The sequence below is a fragment of the Chelonia mydas genome, chromosome 7 (assembly GCF_015237465.2).
Source record: "Chelonia mydas isolate rCheMyd1 chromosome 7, rCheMyd1.pri.v2, whole genome shotgun sequence".
Taxonomy (NCBI): Eukaryota; Metazoa; Chordata; order Testudines; family Cheloniidae; genus Chelonia; species Chelonia mydas.
The window spans coordinates 108,503,121-108,521,429 of NC_057853.1; the positions used below are offsets into that span (position 1 = coordinate 108,503,121).

An 18,309-nucleotide genomic window follows, 5' to 3' on the forward strand; every position below is an offset into this window, starting at 1 on the left:
TGACTCTGAAACTCTGGTTCAGATAAAGGAAAAAAGTAGGAGATGAAACCTGTTAAATCTACTATGTCTACTATGGGGGTGTCTCTGAAGAAACAATTGAACAAGGATTTAGACAAATCCCTAGTTGTTAGTAGGCAGTGGAGTGGAGAAGGGAAGGCCCTTACTTCAAGGTTGGACACTTGTAAACAGTAATGAATGATAAAGGCTAACTTAAAAGAGCCTAATCTCATCTCAGGATATAACTGACCAATTTCAAAATTGGAGCAGAGTATTCACTTTGACGAGTGACTTGAGTCTTGCTGAACAGGCTGATGGCATTATAGAAAGACTTAGGAGGTGAACTAATAAAGATATATCGGAAATTGGCATTGGGAAATATGGTGAGAAGGCACAGCAATACTCAGAAGAACATGGTACTACTTGCAAGTGCTTTTTGGTAAAATTCTATCTATTATCAAAACATTTTCTGATTCTTGCATGACATATATAACAAAATGGAAACTGTCTTTGGACAGGTCTACACTTCCAGCACTGCATTTATGCCACTGTAGCACTTAAGTGAGGACACTACTCTGCTGACAGGAGAGCTTCTCTTGTCAGCATAGTTAATCCACCTCTGCGAGAGGCGGAAGCTATATTGATGGGAGAAGCTCTCCCATAGACATAGCGCTGTTTACACTGGGGCTTAGGGAGGTATAACTGCATCAATCAGGAGTGTGGATTTTTCACATGCCTGAGTTGTTATACTGATGTAAGTGTATAGTGTGGACCCAGTCTTTGGTTACTGACTGAGGTTTAACAGTGTCATAGAAATACTGGTGGGCTACTTACAACAGTATTTGGTTGTATAGAGGGTACAACTCTCTACCTCACAGAAAGAGCTCCTTTATGTGCAGCTGCAGTGGGCTGGAGCCTCAAATTTATAAGAACTGTACAAACCAGAGGCTGATGTGAAAGACTGAAACTTCAAGCCAGGTCCTGGGACAGAATCCTGAGGGGAATCCAGCTCAGTTGCTCCTTGTAGTGGCTGAGTGACATGAGGGTTTGGTTTTGCACAAAGGTTTGTTTCAGGATGTTTCTGGACAGAGGGAGGAATGCTCCATCATTCATCTGCCTCTGGCTGATTGGCCTAGTTTTATATCTGATAAATGTTTGGACAGTTTTTCTTTAAGTGCTGTATAAAGGCATTCCATGTATTAAAGATGGACTAAATATAATGGTAGATGTTGAAATCCTCTGACAGTATTATAGAAGTGCAAAGCAGTTTACAAACTCCAATTACTTAAGTCGGGTGTCGGCAACCTTCGGCATGTGGCCCATCAAGGTAATCCGCTGGCGGGCCGCTAGACATTTTGTTTGCTTTGACCATCCACAGGCACAGCCCCCCCCGCAGCTCCCAGTGGCTGTGGTTTGCCGTCCCCAGCCAATGGGAGCTGTAGAAAGTGACAATCTGCAGCCCGCACCACTGCCCGCAGCTCCCATTGGCCGGAAACAGCGAACCGCGGCCACTAGGAGCTGCGGGGGGCTGTGCCTGCGGACAGTCAACATAAACAAAAGGTCTCGCCAGCGGATTACCCTGATGGGCCATGTGCCGAAGGTTGCAGACTCCTGACTTAAGGCTCTGGCTACACTGCGCAGCTTTTAGTGACATGGCTGTGCCACTAAAAGTCGCACATTTGTAGTTGCTGTTTGTCGGCAGGAGAGAGCCCCTGCTTACAAAGCGCTGTTCTCACCAGCGCTTTTAGTCGGTAAAAGTTTTGTAATTCGGGGGTGTGTGTGTTTTAACGTCCCTGAATGACAAAAGTTTTTCCGACGAAGTGCCAGTGTAGACATACCCTAAGTTCACAACACTCCTGAAAACGGAAAATATTGTCCCCTCTTTTTATATGGAGAAACTGGAACAATGAGACGTTGACTTGTACAGGTCATACACAATCTGTTGCAGAGCTGGGAATAGAACCCAGATCTCTTGGCTAAATCTCATTAAATTAGCTTGATGAAGAATGTTTGTAACAGTGTTGTATCTGTGTTGGTCCCAGGATATTGGAGACTGGAAGAACAGCTCTGTGTAAGCTAGAGAGCTTGTCTCTTTCACCAACAGAAGTTGGTTCAATAAAAGATATTACCTCACCCACCTTGTCTCCTTAATGAAGAATAGCCATTTTTCTAAAACACCAGTGTAAGTTAGTATTTTAAAGTAATACTTAAGTACAATATTTTAAATAAATCCACTTGTTCATTAAGTGTGGCTGGATTATTCATACTACTGTATAAATGTTGTATTAAACTAATGTAGTTTATCTTGCTTCATAACCTAAGCAGTGTTCCCAGCTGACATTTTGCAAGGCCATTATGGAAGGAGTAAACTTGGCTTCTGGGAATTGGAGTACCTGGTATTGTTCTTTAGCAACCCTGTTTAGTGGAACAAAGGAGTAGCAATGACAGCTCTGTAGGGAGCACTCTTCACTGGAGGGAATGTTGCTACTAAGTGGCGTTCGTTGTGGGGGACTGTCTGCAAGAATGAGTGAGAGAGTGCATGCATCCGATGAAGTGAGCTGTAGCTCACAAAAGCTTAGCCTCAAATAAATTTTAGTCTCTAAGGTGCCACAAGTACTTCTTTTCTTTTTGCGGATACAGACTAACACGGCTGCTACTCTGAAACCTAAAGGATGTCCCTATCCCTATGGGGGGGAGGGGGAATTGGAGGAACTGGGCATCTGTGAACCATCATACACTTTTATTACAGATAGCCCATGTATGGATTTTACAGTAAGATCACAAGGTGGCTAAATGTTGCTAGTTAAAGTAATAAGGCTTTTAAGTTGTGTATTCAGTCACCAGTTGCCAATAGGAAATAATCTTTCCAAACATTTTTACTTAATAGATGTAGTTGGGTTATCTCATACTTGAACAGTCTGTAAACTGCTCAGTTAATTAACTAACAAGTAATTAAACCCTACTTAGAATAATAGTGCATTGAGGTTTTACATTTAATTTTGTAAACATCCAATAGATTATCATTAAATAGATGGTAATTGCTGGGTTATGAAAATTGAATGTTGTAAAGAATCAGTTACATGTAACTAACTAAATACTCCAAATTTAATTTCTTTATTTGTAATCTACTAGTATCAGTGGAAACGAAAGTATAATCCAAACTTGTTTTGGCCTAGGACTTTAAGGATCTATTTCCAAAAGCATGTTGAAGCCATTAGGCAAGAAAAATGACAGCAGAGCCTGCTGTTTTGTAATTCGCAGCTTTGTTGGTTTTAAATGTACTTCTGTATTCTAATTCCATATTAAAAGAATATTATCGGATAACTCAATTATCTACAAATACTACAGAACTCAAGTTCAACTTGAAAAGAAAACCTTAACTGCTTTGCATACTTCAGTACATACTGTATTGGAGTTCTTAGAATTTGGAATGGTCTTTGTAAGTCATCTTGCATTAATGCAAAATTATGACTGATATTTTTAAACTCTCAACGGTCAGGAAATTCAAACGTATACTATTTTGCCTCACTCTAGCTGATAAAATTATATCTAAAATACACTGCTAAAATTATTTCTAAGGTAGCTATCATCATGGTATCTAAAAGCACGGTACTGTATGTACAATGTGGTTCTTAAGAGCTATAGAAACATACCTCTGAATTTCCTCAATTTTACGTTTGCAATATTCTGATAGAAATTTTAGTCATAACTTTTTTCCTTTTGATTTCTTTATTTTTAAGATAGTTAAAACTAGACTTTTCCTTCTTTCATGCAGGCTGTGTGAGTAGTGTGGGGATAGGTGCTGAAACTATGCTCTAGGAATGCTGACATCTTCATCACCGCATTTACTTACCACCTCTTAATTTAAAAAATGATGCGTTCGCTGGTGAACTGAAGAAGGAAGCTTTTTTGTTTTCTTCCTCTGGTGTCATTCTCCATCAAATGACAGTTTATGAGCTTCTGTAAATCCTATGCCTGGTCCAAAAACACAAGTTGCGCTGGTTAAACTAACATGACTGCAAAACCAGACCATGCCCTGCAAATGAGGGAAATCATTTTTTGAGACTGTAAAGAAGTATTAAAATCCCAATCAAGGTATTCAGAATTTATACATAAGAAACTGAAGAAGGCAGTTAATGTTTTCAAAGTTTATGTATTGGATTCTCAGCAAAATAATGCTCTAAAAGTTCTTTCAATGTTGTAAGAACCCAAGTACTAGCATGGATAACAAAACTAACAGTGTCTTGTTTAATAGTGCACATCTCTAGCTATGCCTATCCTATTGTATGAAAACCTATACTGTGGTATGTAAATATCTGTCTGTAGGTTTCTTTGGTCCTTAATCATCTAAATACTTTAGTATATAGGTAAATTGAAAGCTTACAGTACAGTTTCTTTACACAACATAATAGCACAAGATTTTTCTTTAACATATTAGACAGCTACACAGTTTCACTCCGAGAATATTTTTTATAATCTCCTTTATCCAAAATTACTGGCACACTGGGATATGGCATTCAAAGAATCTATTCCAGGGAAAACAAAGTGTTTACATTCTTGCTATGTTTATACACTCCTCCGCTTCTTGCATGGAAGAATTTTTAGTAGCTTGGAGAGGCTTTTTTATTTTTTTTTATTTTTGGGGGGCTGGAAGACTTGTAGAAATCAGATTTTCTGTCCTTAATTGTCTTAAACAGCAAAACAGCCCCTTCACTCCACCCCCCCACCCCCCCCAAATTGCCCTGTAAGTATATTGCTTTCATTCTTTATGCCTGATAGTTCTGTTAATGTATTTTGAACTAGTAAAATAGTCCTGTTTATGAAAAAGTGAGACTTTATATTTATTTTTATCAGGTTCAAGCCATTTTTTCCATTTCAAGTTATGTCACCTGAGGAATATGAAGATCGGGATCTCAACATACAAGATTTTCCATTGACAGAAGGCCGACTTAAAATTACCTTAATAGAATGTACAAGGTATGTCCTGTCCTTTGCCCTCTCACTCTTTCTGGACTTAGTGGTTTTCAAGTACGTGATATTATTGCTAAGCCTGTTTTGGTACAAGAACGCTGCAACTTCACTCTCCTAGTTGAACTCGTACTATAATATAGCTTTTTTTAAAATTAAAAATTCTCTCTCAATGATCAGTTGAAACATGGAAAACACACTCTAAGCTGTTTAGATGATTCTGTGGGTGTATGTAGATGTGTGTATCTATGTATAATGATTTTTCGTCCTCTTTGCTTTTGGTTGCTTAAGTGTTAATCTGCTCCTACTGCTTATTTCCCCCCCTGCCCCCCATCAAGTAAGAATTCATGGGTTCATAAGCTTATTGGTGATTTCATAATTTAGTTGCTGTGGAAGTGATTTTAACATTGAAAACAAAAAGGAGTAACAAAATCAAAAGTCCAAAGCAAGTAAAACTTGTTTTTGTGAAAATGTCCTTAAATTCATAAAATTTAAGGCTGGATGGGATTATTAAATGATCTAGTCTGACCTCCTATATTTCACCCAGTTCCCCGCTATTGAACCCAGTAACTTCTGTGTTTCACTAAAACATTCACCAGCTCACTGCTGCAGCAATGTGCTGGCTATCAAACTTAGATATAAATCTGTAGTTGTTGCTACCTGCCCAAGCCATATGAAAGAAGACTAAAGCATAACTTGTTTTTTGGGAAAATATGTTTTAGCCAGGCATCTAGGCTTAATTTGAAGACATCAAGAGATGAAGAATCTGCCACTTCCCTTGGTAGTTTTTTCCAGTGGTTAATTACCCTCATTGTTAGAAATTTGCACCAGATTTCTCCTTTGAATTTGTCTGGCTTCAGCTTCCAGACATTGATTCTTGTTATCCCTTTTTCCGCTAGGTTAAATAATTAAATAATATTTTAGTATCTGGTATTTTATCCACATGAAGGCATTTATATGCTGTGATCAAGACAGTTCTCAATCTTGTTTTTCATAAACTAAACAGGTTGATATCTTTAAGTCTCTCCTCCCCATAAGGCATTTTCTCCAGTTTTCAAATCAATTTTGTGGCTCTCTCATACCTTCTCCAGTTTTTCAACATCCTTCTTCAAATGTGGGCACTGGATACAGTATTCCAGTATTGGTCTCACTGATATCGTATACAGAGGTAAAATCACCTTTCTACTCTCACTACTCTCCTGTTTGTTCATCCAAGGCTGATATTAGTCCTTTTTGCCACTGACTGCATCTCACTGGGAACTCATGTTGAGTTGCTTGTTCAGTATGGCCCCATGATCCTTTTCAGAGTCACTGCTTTCTGGGAGACGGTCTCCAGTTCTCTAGTTATGATCTCATTCTTTGTTCCTTGATGTGTAACTTTGCATTTGGCTGCATAAAAATGCATTTTGTTTGAATGGGCCCAGTTTACCAAGCAATCCAGATTGCTCTGCATATCTGCTGTGCCCACGTTCTTGTTTATCAATCTTCCAATCTTTGTCTCATCAGCAAATTTTATCAGCAGTGATTTTCATATTTACTTCCAGATTGGTGATGAAAATGTTGAAAAGCATTCGGCATAACATGGATCCCTCTGGAACCCCACTAGAAACACCCCCATTCAATGACAATTCCCCAGTTTGAGATCCGTCAGTTAGCCAGTTCATAATCCATTTAATGTGTGCTCTGTTGATATTGTATCCTGCTAATTTTCAAATCAGAATATTGTGCCTTACAAAATGCCTTCTTACATCTACTCAATTACATTTATCAACCAAATTTATAATCTCATTGGAATGAAATCAGATTTGTTTGACAACGCCTATTTTCCACAAAGTAGGTTGACTGGCTCTGGCATTAATTGTATTCTTGTCCTTTAATTCTTAATCAGTTAAATCCCATATCAACTGTTCCATTATTTTGCCTGGGATTGATATCAGGCTAACAGGCCTATATTTACCTGGGTCATCCCCCTTGCTCTTTTTAAATATTGGTGCAACATTAGCACTCTTCCAGTCACTGGAATTTTCCTGGTATTTCAAGGTTTGTTAAAAATTAATATCCGTGGGCCAGCGATCGCCTCACCCCACATTCTTAGCACTCTTGGCTTCAAGTTAGTCAGGCCTGCTGATTTTTAAAATGATTATCCCTAATAGATGCGGTTTAACATCCTCCATAGTGACTAATGGACTAGAAAGTACTTCCTCATCCTTATGTGATATCAGTACATCATCCTGTTCCTTTCTAAAACCAGAACAGAAATATTTATTGAACACTTCTTTTGCCTGTTCTGCACCACTGTTAATACCTTTACCATCTCCATCTAATAATGGGCCTATACCATTGCGAAGATTTCTCTTGTTCCTTATATACTTAAATTCCTTTTTATCATCCTTAGTCCTGCCAGCTATAGATTTTTCCCCTTATGTTCTTAGCTCCCCTTATCAATTTTCTACAATTCATAATTTCTAATTTATATTGATTTCTGTTTGTTACTTTTTTATTTCTAATTTATGCCTTCAGTTCACCACAGAATCAGCATGGTTTTTTACCCACAGTTGTCTTCATTCTGGATTGTGAAATTTGTGCCTTTTTGGCCACCTAGAAACTCCTCCTGAACTCACAATTTTCATTCACATTTTTCATCTGAAGTTTTCCTTCCAATCAATTGTGCTTATAATTTCCTCAGTTTGGGAAATTAGCCCTTTTGAAGCACAACCTATGTGTGTCTTGTCTTCCGACAGTGTCCAATGCCAGATGCTTCAGAGGGAATGAACAGAACAGGTAATCATCAAGTGATCCCTCTCGTGTTGCCTAGTTGTAGTTTGTGGTAAGCAGAGGCTAGGGACATTCTGAGCATGGAATTCCGAGTTGCATCCTTGATCATCCTGCCTATCCTCCATGAATTTATCTAGGTTGTTTTTTGAACGCTGTTTTGGCCTTCACAGCAACCCCTGGCAACGAGTTTCACAGGTTAACTGTGTGTTGTGTGAAGAAGTACTTTCTTCTGTTCGTTTTAAACCTGCTGCTCAGTAATTTCATTTGGTGACCTCCTAGTTTTTGTCTTTAAGAGAGTGAGTAAATAATGCTTCCTTCTTCACTTTCTCCACACCAGTCAAGATTTTATAGACCTCTATCGTATTCCTTCTTAGTAGTATCGTATTCCTTCTCTTTTCCAAGATGAAAAGTCCCAGTATTTTTAATTTCTCTTCATATGGAAGCTGTTCCTTACCTCAAATCATTTTTGTTGCCCTTCTCTACCTTTTCCAATTCTAATATCTTTTTTGAGATGGAGTGACCAGATCTTCACACAGTATTAAAGACGTGGATGTACCATAGATTTATATAGCAGCATTATGATTTTTTTCTGTCTTAGTATCTATCCCTTTTCTAATTGTTCCTAACATTGTTAGCTTTTTTTTTTGACTGCTGCTGCATATTGAGTGGATGTTTCCAGAGAACTATCCAAAATGGCTCCAAGATCTTTCTTGAGTGGTAACAGCTAATTTAGACTCCATCGTATTATATGTATAGTTGGGACTGTTTTCCAATGTGCATTACTTTTACATTTACCAACACTGAATTTCATCTGCCATTTTGTTGCCTAGTCACCCAGTTTTGTGAGATTCCCTTTGTAACTCTTCGCAGTCTACTTTGTACTTTACTATCTTGAGTAATTTTGTATCTACAAGTTTTGCCACCTCATTGTTTACCCCTTTTTCCAGATCATTTATGAATATGTTGAACATCACTGGTCCCAGTACAGACCCCTGGGGGACACCATTATTTACCTGTCTACATTGTGAAAACTGACTGACTGTTCCTATCCTTTGTTTCCTATCTTTTAACCAGTTACAGATCCATGAAACAACTTTCCCTCTTACCCTATGACTGCTTACTTTGTTTAAGAGCCTTTGGCGAGGGACCTTGTCAAAGGCTTTCTGAAAGTGCAAGTGCACTATCCACTGAATCACCCTTGTCCACATGTTTGTTGACCCCCTCAAATAATTCTAATAGATTGGTGAGGCATGATTTCCCTTTACAGAAGTCATGTTGACTCTTCCCCAACAAATTGTGTTAATCTGTGTGTTTTATAATTCTGTTCTTTACTATAGTTTCAAGCACTTTGCCTGGTACTGAAGTTAGGCTTACCAGCCTGTAATTGCTGGGATTGCCCCTAGAGCCTTTTTTAAAAACTGGCGTCCCATTAGCTATCATTCAGTCATCTGGTACAGAAGCTGATTTAAAGGATTGATTACATATCACAGTTGTGCAATTTTATATTTAAGTTCCTTCAGAACTCTTGGGTGAATACCATCTGGACCTGGTGACTTATTACTGTTTAGTTTATCAATTTGTTCCAAAACCTCCTCTAGTGACACCTCAATCTGGGACAGTTCCTCAGACTTGTCACCTAAAAAGAATGGCTCAGATTTGGGAATTTTCCTTATGTCATCTGCAGTGAAGACTGGTAAAGAGTTCATTTAGTTTCTCCGCAATGGCCTTCTCTTCCTTGAGTGCTCCTTTAGCACCTTGATCATCCAGTGACCTCACTGATCAGAAGCAGAAAGCCTGCTAAACAATGAACTTTAAATTTTATTTTTGCTATTAGTTTTTGAGTCTTTGGCTAGTTGCTCTTCAAATTCTGTTTTGGCTGTCCTAATTATACTTTTACACTTGATTTGCCAGTGTTTATACTCTTTTCTGTTTTTCTCATTAGGATTTAACTTCCAGTTTTTAAATAATGCCTTGTTGCCTTTAACCGCTTCTTTTACTTTGTTTAGCCATGGTGGCACCTTTTTGGTCCTCTGTGTTTTTTAATTTGGGGTATACAGTTAATTTGAGCCTCTATACGGTGTTTTTAAAAAGTTTCCATCCAGCTTGCCGTCATTTCACTTTTGGGACTGTACTTTTTAATTTCTGTTGAACTAGCTTCCTCATTTTTGTGTAGTTCCCTTTTCTGAAGTTAAATGCTACTGTAGTGGGCTTCTCCCCTGCTCCCTCCAGAGATCTTAAATTTAATTTACATTATGGCTGCCGCTAGTAAGCAGTCCAGCTATATTCACCTCTTGGACCAGATCTTGTGCTGCACTTAGGACTAGATCAAGAATTGCTTCTCTCCTTTGGGTTCCAGGACTAGCTGATCCAAGAAGTAGTCATGTATGGTGCTGTCAAGGTTCCTTCCCCACTCTGAACTCTAGGGTACAGATATGGGGACCTGCATGAAAGACCCGCTAAGCTTATTCTTTCCAGCTTAGGTTAAAAACTTCCTCAAGGTACAAACTTTGCCTTGTCCTTGAACCCTATGCTTCCACCACTTGGAGACGTCTTCCCCCCCCCCAATATCCCCCCAAGTCCTACACTCCCTTTCCTGGGGAAGGCTTGATAAAAATCCTCACCAGTTTGCATAGGTGAACACAGACCCAAGCCCTTGGCTCTTTAGAACAATGAAAAAGCAATCAGGTTCTTAGAAGAAGAATTTTAATTTAAAGAAAAAGTAAAAGAATCACCTCTGTAAAATCAGGATGGTAAATACCTTACAGGGTAATCCGATTCAAAACACAGAGAATCCCTCTAGGCAAAACCTTAAGTTACAAAAAGACACAAAAACAGGAATATACGTTCCATCCAGCACAGCTTATTTTGCCAGCCATTAAACAAAAGGAAGTCTAACACATTTCTAGCTAGATTACTTACTAACTTTTTACAGGAGTTCTGAGCTGCATTCCTGATCTGTTCCCGGCAAAAGCATGACACAGACAGACAGACACCCTTTGTCGTCCTCCCCCCCCCGCCCCCCTCCAGCTTTGAAAGTATCTTGTCTCCTCATTGGTCATTTTGGTCAGGTCCCAGGGAGGTTATTTTAGCTTTTTAACCCTTTACAGGTGAAAGGGTTTTGCTTCTGGCCAGGAGGGATTTTATAGTTCTGTATACAGAAAGGAGGTTACCCTTCCCTTTATATTTATGACGGGTGCCAATAAACTTGATTTCTGCATCCCTTCCTGAGGTGATGTATCCAGTCAACATGGGGATAGTTGAAATCCCCCATTATAAAAATAGAATACTCAATCAACTCTCTAATCTCCTTGAGCATTTCACAGTCATCATCACCATCCTGATCAGGTGATTGCTTGTATATCCCTACTGCTGTATTCTTTTTGAAGTACAGAATTTCTATCCATAGAGGTTTTTATAGCACAGTTTGGTTCATTTAAAATTTTTACTATATTTGACTGTATGCTTTCTTTCACATACAATGCCACTCCATTGCCAGCATGACCTATTCTGTCATTGCTGTATATTTTTGTGGCAAAGTGGGAATGTTCTTAATGTTTTGTCTGAATACTGTGTGCGCGCCTCAGCTTCTCCTATATGTTGTTCAAGTGTCTAGGTGGTGAGATAACGGTGTGTGATTGTTGCAGAGACCCCTAGAGGGCAGGTCTGGCTGCCTAGGTAAAGACATTGGCCAACATTCTGTAACCTGGCAACTGATGGCCAAGGCTATCCTCTGTAAGGATTAGCAAAGGGGTCTAGGAGAACAAAGTGAGAGGTGGAGGAGCTAGGTGGCCTGAGAAAGAAACAAAGGAAGGAGGAGGGCAGGTGGGCATGACTGAGGCTGGGTTTCTGGAAGCTGATCTGTCTTCTGGTTGGGACTCAAGTGGGGTGAACTCTGGACTCTGGATTCCCCGCCACCCCACCCCCCAAGATGGACTTTGTTATAACTTCCTGCTTTCTCTGCTAATATCTGTTCTGAGCTGATTTCCAGACTACTATATCTTTACTTTAGTAAAGCTTTTGATACTGTCTCGCATGACCTTCTCATAAACAAACTAGGGAAATACAGCGTAGATGGAGCTACTATAAGGTGGGTGAAAAACTGGTTGGAAACCCATTCCCAGAGAGTAGTTATCAGTGGATCACAATCATCCTGGAAGGGGGTAACGAGTGGGGTCCCGGAGGTCCTGTTCTGGGTATCTCTGTTCAGTATCTTCATCAGTGATTTAGATAATGGCATACAGAGTACACTTATAAAGTTTTGCGGATGATACCAAGCTGGGAGGGGTTGTAATGGGTTGCTTTGGAGGATAGGATTATAATTCAAAATGATCTGGACAAGCTGGAGAAATGGTCTGAAGTAAATAGGATGAAATTCAATAAGGACAAATGCAAAGCACTCCACTTACGAAGGAATGTCAGTTGCACACATACAAAATGGGAAATGACTGCCTATGAAGGAGTACTGCGGAAAGGGATGTGGGGGTCATAGTGGACCACAAGCTAAATATGTGTCAACAGTGTAATGCTGTTGCCAAAAAAAAAACAAACAAAAAAACGAATATCTTTCTGGGATATATTAGCAGTAGTGTTGTAAGCAAGACACAAGAAGTAATTCTTCTGCTCTGCTCTGCGCTGATTAGGCCTCTCAGCTGGAGTATTGTGTCCAATGTTGGGCGCCGCATTTCAGGAAGGATGTGGACAAATTGGAGAGAGTTCGGGGAAGAGCAACAAAAATGATTAATAGTTTAGAAAACATGACCTATGATGGAAGATGGAAAAAATTGGGTTTGTTTAGTCTGGAAAAGAGAAGACTGAGGGGGGACATAACAGTTTTCAAGTATGTAAAAGGTTGTTACAAAGAGGAGGAAGAAAAATTGTTGTTCTTAACCTCTGAGGATAGGACAAGAAGCAATGGGCTTAAATTGCAGCAAGGGCTGTTTAGGTTGGACATTAGGAAAAATTTTCTAATGTCAGGATGAGTAAGCACTGGAATAAATTGCTTAGGGAGGTTGCGAAGTCTCCATCGTTAAGAGCAGGTTAGACAAACACCTGTCAGGGGTGGTCTAGATAATACTTAGTCCTGCCACGAGTGCGGGGGACTGGGCTAGATGACCTCTCGAGGTCCCTTCCAGTTCTATGATTCTATGACTAATAAACCCTTCTGTTTTATCTTGCTCGTGAGAGTCACTGCTGACTATGAAGTTGAGGGTGCATGGGCCCTCTGGGGGGCACATAAGACTTCTTCAGGTGTCCTTTCCATGTGGACTCACTGCAGGGAGCTCACGGCATGGAATAGGGATGCTGAATGCTCTGAGGTCAGACCCAAGGAGGTGCTGAAGCCAAGGAGGCTTGCCCTAGTGAGAGTTTGCCCTGAGCGGAGTCACCCTGCCAGAGGGTCCTGTCTGACTTCATTCAGAGTCATACCAGAGCACCAAGCCTGTGCACTCCGTGAGAATTTTGTACCCTGGTATTAATGTGTCCCATTGATTATCATCGTTCCATCAAGTTTCTGGGATGCCTATTATAACAATATGATCATTTAATACAAGGCACCGAAGTTCACCCATCTTAGTATTTTAGGCTTCTAGAATTTTTATATAAGCACTTATAGAATTTGTCACTTTTTAGCTGTCTGCCATTATGTGATGTAATTGAATGGGCCTTTTTTTCATTTGACTGTTTTTCTCATCACGTCCTACCTGTACTTTATCATCATCCATCCTCTTTTCCTTACTAGAGTATAAAGAATCCCGATTAATAGATTCTCCACTAAGGGATGTCTCTGCCTGAACTGTGTGCTCCTTTGCATCTGTTAGTTTTCTCCCAGCCCTTAGTTTAAAAACTCCTCATGATCACTGATCCCAAGGTAGGCAACCACCTACTTTAAGTCCAGTATTTAATTCATCTTTAGTTTTTAGTAGTTCTTCAAGAGCTTGTTCACGTCCATTCCACATTAGGTGTGTGCGCTTTGCGTGCACGAGTGTTGGAAACTTTTTTTCCCTTAGCGGCTCCCATTGGGCCAGCGGGGCCCCCTGAGTGGCACCACTGCGCCTTGCATATATACCCCTGCCACCTGACCTCCTCCAGTTCCTTCTTACCGTCCGTGGCAGCGTTGGAACAACCTGTCTCTCTTGTATGAGAGCGGTCCCTTAGCCTTTCTGATAGATTCCTGTTATCAGTTAGTTAGCATACCTTTGTTGTGGACACTTAAGTGATTAGGTGCTTGGAGGCTTCAAGAAAGAGACTTTCATTTGAAGCAGTTGTTGATGGAAGCCGCATTGCAGCCATCGGCCCTGAAGCGCCCGACTTCGGCTCCAGCTTCCTTGGTGCGTAGTGTGCCGGAGCCGTCAGGAGACCCGGCACCGGCTAAACACCTAAAGCTGTTGGCCCCAGAGCGCCAGACTAGGCACTGGCACCGCTCATCCTCCCTGGTGAGGCCCACGGTGCAGCCAAAAGAAAGGCGCGGATGTTCCCCTCCTAGGAGGCCAATGCCTTCCAAGGCCCTGAGCACCGATAAGAGTGGGAAGGCCGCTGTATTGGCGCTGGCACCTGTGGCTTCAGCACCACAAGTCCTACCGAGCCCAGGCCTAAGTGAGCTCAGTGTGGACGATGGGCTCGAGGACTTAATGGATCAGCCCTTCACGCCTGGCACCTTTTGAGTTGGCAAAGGACCTCACTGAGCTGTCGGGGACGAGCCCCCTTCCATACAGGGAGAATCCTCCGGCACCCATGCCGCAGGTGCCGTCAAGGGGTAAGCCAGCAATGGTGTGCCGTTTGAGGACACCGTCCCGGCATTGTTCCCGGAGTTGGTCCTGGTCGAGCTCCGCGTCTGCAAACTCCCAGTTACCCACGACTCAGAAGGAAGTCACGGTGCCAGGAGTGGGTCAGCGTGAGGAAGTAACGGAAGAGGCATGATGCTCTCCGGCACCAATTGGAGACCAGCACCAGGAGGAGTTGAGACGGCCCTCGTAGGAGGACTCCCGCAGACGCCGATACCGGTCCCGATCCAGATTCCGTTCCTGGGGATATCGGTACCAGTCTCGCTCCCATTCCGTTAGCAGCCGCTCGTCAACCTCCCGCAGGCACAGATCGTCGGCACCGCCGTGGCCTTCGTGGTCGGTGTTGCCGCAGTCCGGCGCTGACTCAGGCCGTTACAGTTACTCGCATCATGCTCCAGACAGCAGGGACCCTCAGATGGGGTGGCACCCCCAATGGGGGCCACCAGGTCATTGGCCCTTCTGGACTCCTTGGGCCTATCAACAGTGCCAAGGTGCCCCGTCCAGGGTGAGCTACTTGGTGCAGCGGTCCCGGTCCCCGCACCGACGCCTGCCGGCACCGGAAGCTACGGTATCCAGGCCTCCAGCATCCCCCCCAGGATAAACCGGAGAGACCAGCACCGAGTCTGGTGCCGCCCCGAGGTCTCCCACCCTGGCCCGAGCTGGAGGCCGCTCCCATGGGAGAAGGGGAGCAGGAAGATCAGCCAGAGAGGGTTGAGCAGCTACTAACCTCCTCGTCATCCCTGGATGAGGCTATGGCGGGAACAGCGGTCTCTGGCCCTCCACCCATAGACCACAGAGCCCACCAGGAGCTACTGCATAGGGTCGCCCAGAACTTGGGGTTGTAGGTCGAGGAGACGGTTGAGCAGGAGGACCCCATGGTGGACATTTTGAGCCCTGAAAGTCTATCTAGAATAGTGCTCCCGCTCATTAAGACCATCCAATCGAATTATAAGACTATATGGCAGGCCCCGGCCTCCAGCGCTCCAACAGCCAAAGGTGTGGAGCGCAAGTACTTTGCCCCATCAAAGGCCTAAGAATTCTTGTTCTGCCACCCAAGTCCGTGCTCCCTGGTGGTCTCGGTGGTGAACAAAAGGGAGTGCCATGGACAACAGGCCCCGGCACCTAAGGCCAAGGAGGCAAAACGCCTGGACCTTTTTGGCAGAAAGGTGTACTTGTCAGGGGGCCTTCAGTTGAGGATTGCTAACCAGCAGGCCATCCTCAACAGGCATAATTTTAACTCATGGACAGCGGTGAGGAAATTTAAGGACAATCTCCTGCAAGGTTCCTAACAGGAGTTTACGGCCCTGGTGGATGAGGGCAAGGCAGTAGCTAAAACCTCTCTCCAGGCCTCCCTGGGTTCAGCAGATGCGGCGGCCAGAACAGTCGCATCGGGGGGGTCATGAGGCGCTCGGCATGGCTGCAGGAGTAAAGTCTGCCGCCTGAGGTCCAGAGTACACTTTAGGACCTCCCTTTTGAAGGGTCCGGGCTCTTTTTGGACCAGACAGACGCGAGGCTGCATAGCTTCCAGGACTCGAGGGCTACACTTAAGTCGCTGAGTATGCACGCCCTGGTGACGCAGAGGAAGCCCTTTAAGCTGCAGCCTCCCCCTCAGAGCCAGTTCCAGCCTCGTCACAGGCATGAGCCTTACTGTAGGCGAGGCAGGGATAACAGGTGACAGTGCAATAATAACAATAATGTGCCGGGTCAGAACCAAGGTCAGCACAAATCCCAGCTGGGTACTAAGCCAGGCTTTTGAAGGTGTGCTCAAGGACAGCGTACCAGACCAGTCACTGGATCCGTCTCCTGGTTTCCTGAACCGCCTGGCCCATTTCTCCTGTGCGTGGTCCAGCATTAACGTCGGACCGTTGGGTCTTACGCACGGTACAGAATGGGTACTCACTGCGATTCTCTTCCCACCCTCCCCTCCCCCTTCCCCATCCCTCTTCAGGGACCCCTCTCATGAGCATCTGCTGGAGAAGTAGGTTCGCTCGCTGCGAGAGGCGGGGGCGGTAGAGGCGGAGCCTTACGGTCTAAGGGGAAAGGGGTTCTACTCCCGGTACTTCCTCATCCCCAAGGCCAAAGGGGGCCTTTGTCCCATTTTAGACCTGCGCGGGCTCAACAAGTTCCTGGTCAAGGCCCAGTTCTGCATGGTCTCTCTGGGCATCATCATCCCTTCCCTAAATCCAGGGGACTGGTACGCTGCCCTCGACATGAAGGACGCATACTTTCATATCGCCATCTTCCCAGCACACAGACGGTTCCTACGCTTCACCGTGAGCTGAGAACATTACCAGTTTGCAGTTCTCCCATTCAGTCTAGCCGCGGCCCCAAGGGTGTTCACTAAGTGCATGGTGGTGGTGGCGGCCTTCTTACGGAGGCAGAGAATCTGGGTGTACCCGTACCTTGACGACTGGCTCCTGGCGGGCCAATCTGAGGCGGAGGTGCGGGGCCACGTGGAGGTGGCCCTGAGATTGTTCCCCGAGCTGGGGCTCCTGGTCAACGTCCCCAAGTCCACGCTTGTACCCATGCAGAGAGTGGAATTCATAGGGGCGGTCCTGGACGCGGTGCAAGCCTTCCAGTATCCCGATTCCGGGCTATCCAGCAAACGGTGGCCTCCCTGCGCCAGTTTCCAATGACAACAGCCAGGTGCTGCCTGCAGCTCCTGGGCCACATGGCAGCATGCACGCACATGGTCAGGCATGCCAGACTGAGACTCAGGACTCTGCAGGCGAGGCTCGCTCGGGTGTACTGCCCAGGCAGGGACCCCTTGGACTTGGTAGTGACAGCCCCAAGGGATGTGCTGGACTCCCTGCTGTGGTGGCAGTCCCAGCCTGTGGTTTGCGAAGGCATCCCTTTGCCATCCCACTTCCGGACCTGATGCTGGTAGCGGATGCGTCAGACCACGGATGTGGGGCTCACCTGGGGGACCTCATGACACAGGGGTTGTGGTCTGAGGTAGAGCAGTCGCTCCATATCAATGTGAAGGAGCTCCGGGTGATTCGTCTCGCCTGCCAGACCTTTCACACCACTCTGAGTGGTCACAGCATGACAGTTCTGATGGACAACACTACTGCCATGTTTATATAAATAAGCAGGGCGGGGCTCGTTTCTCGCCACTCTGTTGCAAGGCTCTCCTTCTCTGGGACCTTTGCATATCCCGTGCAATTCACCTCAAGGCATCTTATCTCCCAGGGGTGCGGAACGAACTGGCAGACTCCCTCAGCAGGTCGTACCGCAGGCACAAGTGGATTCTCAGGGCGGACGTCGTGCGTTTGCTCTTCTGCAGGTGGGGGTTTCCCCAGGTAGATCTGTTTGCCACCAGGGCCAAAGCCCAGTGCCTGCGGTTCTGCTCGTTCCAGGGCCGCAGCCCGGGCTCACTCACGGATGCATTTGCGATCCCGTGGAGAGAGGACTTGATGTATGCCTTCTCCCCTGCTCCCCTTGGTGCTCAAGGTGCGCAGGGACAGGGTGACGGTGATCCTCATCGCCCTAGCCTGGGCCCGCCAACACTGGTACACATCCCTCCTAGAGCTGTCGGTGGAGGCCCTGGTAGTCCTGCCCCTACACTGGGACCTCATTACATAGGACGGTGGGCGGCTTCTCCACCCCGACCTGCAGTTGCTGCACCTGACGGCGTGGAGGCCCTCGCTACCTGTTCTCTCCTCCACCTTTCCTGGAAGGTGGCATTTCTGGTTGCCGTTACCTTGGCCAGAAGGGTGTCTGAGCTGAGGACCCTCACTTCTGAGCCACCGTACACAGTATTTCACAAGGAGAAGGTGCAGCTCTGGCT

At 44.5% G+C, this 18,309-nt stretch overlaps 1 protein-coding gene across 1 annotated transcript in view; it reads left to right on the forward strand.

Annotated features, from left to right (window-relative positions):
• PDZD8 (PDZ domain containing 8) overlaps positions 1–18,309 on the forward strand; it is a 141,866-nt gene that overhangs the window by 30,644 nt on the left and 92,913 nt on the right. The window contains exon 2 of the mRNA XM_007064224.4: positions 4,852–4,974. Coding sequence (XP_007064286.3) covers positions 4,852–4,974 — 123 coding nt within the window. The remainder of the gene's footprint in view (positions 1–4,851; positions 4,975–18,309) is intronic.